The sequence below is a fragment of the Acipenser ruthenus genome, chromosome 52, assembly GCF_902713425.1.
Source record: "Acipenser ruthenus chromosome 52, fAciRut3.2 maternal haplotype, whole genome shotgun sequence".
NCBI lineage: Eukaryota > Metazoa > Chordata > Actinopteri > Acipenseriformes > Acipenseridae > Acipenser > Acipenser ruthenus.
This window is the reverse complement of record NC_081240.1, coordinates 257,435-259,181: the sequence shown is the minus strand read 5'-3', so window position 1 is coordinate 259,181 and position 1,747 is coordinate 257,435. Positions and strand designations below refer to the sequence as shown.

The 1,747-nt window shown below is 43.0% G+C and overlaps 1 protein-coding gene across 2 annotated transcripts in view; it reads left to right on the top strand.

Moving 5' to 3' along the window:
* The window catches only part of LOC131722928 (protein CutA homolog), a 10,125-nt gene extending 8,587 nt beyond the window's left edge, over nucleotides 1-1,538 (top strand). For both annotated transcript variants that reach the window (XM_059016071.1, XM_059016070.1), the window contains one exon: nucleotides 917-1,538. In XM_059016071.1, coding sequence (XP_058872054.1) covers nucleotides 917-1,016 — 100 coding nt within the window. In that variant the 3' untranslated portion in view covers nucleotides 1,017-1,538. The remainder of the gene's footprint in view (nucleotides 1-916) is intronic.
* The last annotated feature ends 209 nt before the right edge of the window (nucleotides 1,539-1,747 follow it).

Sequence of the window (1,747 nt, the reverse complement as noted above, 5' to 3'; positions counted from 1 at the left end):
GGTGAGTTTCGCTCTGATCTCCAGCTCTCGAAGTTGGGTGAGTTTAGCTCTGATCTCCAGCTCTCGAAGTTGGGTGAGTTTCGCTCTGATCTCCAGCTCTTGAAGTTGGGTGAGTTTAGCTGTGAACTCCAGCTCTCGAAGTTGGGTGAGTTTAGCTGTGAACTCCAGCTCTTGAAGTTGGGTGAGTTTAGCTCTGATCTCCAGCTCTAGAAGTTGGGTGAGTTTAGCTCTGATCTCCAGCTCTAGAAGTTGGGTGAGTTTAGCTGTGAACTCCAGCTCTCGAAGTTGGGTGAGTTTCGCTCTGATCTCCAGCTCTCGAAGTTGGGTGAGTTTAGCTCTGATCTCCAGCTCTAGAAGTTGGGTGAGTTTAGCTGTGAACTCCAGCTCTCGAAGTTGGGTGAGTTTCGCTCTGATCTCCAGCTCTTGAAGTTGGGTGAGTTTCGCTCTGATCTCCAGCTCTTGAAGTTGGGTGAGTTTAGCTCTGAACTCCAGCTCTTGAAGTTGGGTGAGTTTAGCTGTGAACTCCAGCTCTTGAAGTTGGGTGAGTTTCGCTCTGATCTCCAGCTCTCGAAGTTGGGTGAGTTTAGCTCTGATCTCCAGCTCTCGAAGTTGGGTGAGTTTCGCTCTGATCTCCAGCTCTTGAAGTTGGGTGAGTTTAGCTCTGAACTCCAGCTCTCGAAGTTGGGTGAGTTTAGCTGTGAACTCCAGCTCTCGAAGTTGGGTGAGTTTAGCTGTGAACTCCAGCTCTCGAAGTTGGGTGAGTTTAGCTGTGAACTCCAGCTCTCGAAGTTGGGTGAGTTTAGCTCTCAGATCTGAACTCCAGCTCTCGAAGTTGGGTGAGTTTCGCTCTGATCTCCAGCTCTCGAAGTTGGGTGAGTTTCGCTCTGTTCTGAACCCCTCGCTGTGTCTCTCTCAGCTCTGTTCATCCCTATGAAGTGGCCGAGGTGATCAGCCTGCCCATCGACCAGGGGAACCCTCCTTACCTGAAGTGGCTGGGAGACTCTGTGCCGGAGTAAAGCTGCAGTGAACAGATCCCCACAGGACCCTGCGAGGGGCGTTCTGCGTGACTCACAAAGCATCTGCTAACAATGAACTCATATTATTGGCTTCCCCTTTTTCAATATCATTTTGTTTGATTACATGATGTTAAAAACAATATCTAAATCCTCAATTCTGAAATTCTAGGTGATGTTAATGTTTTGGCCATAACTGTAGTACAAACCCATGCATATGTTGTTAAAGCTAACGATATATTTTTAGACGCAATATTGTTGTTATTTAAAAACCTGTAGTAAACATAAAAGAGATATACAGCAGTCTCTTGTAAAGTCTATTATTTACGATGGAAGTTTGATTCAGTTTCCAATATAAACCTGTGTTAGAAATCTGTGTTGTGTGAAAGGTGAATATTTCCATTCTTTGCTCAGTCGTCAGAAAATACTGATATTATCAATCGATATGAAACGTATAGCATTTAATATTTAGAGAAAAAACATGCATTTGATCTCCCAAATAAAAATAGATACCCTTTTATTCCAGTCTAAAGTCATCTTACTAAAGATTAATTATATATAAATAATAAATGATATATGTGTGTGTGTGTGCGTGCGTGTGTTTGTCAGTACCTGTGTGTGTGTGTGTGTCTCAGTGTGTGAGGGTGATTTAGTTGCCAGTTAAATATTTAACTAAATGTCAACTCTAGCTAAGAGATTTAAGATTTATTTAAATATTTAGCTAAATATTAAAT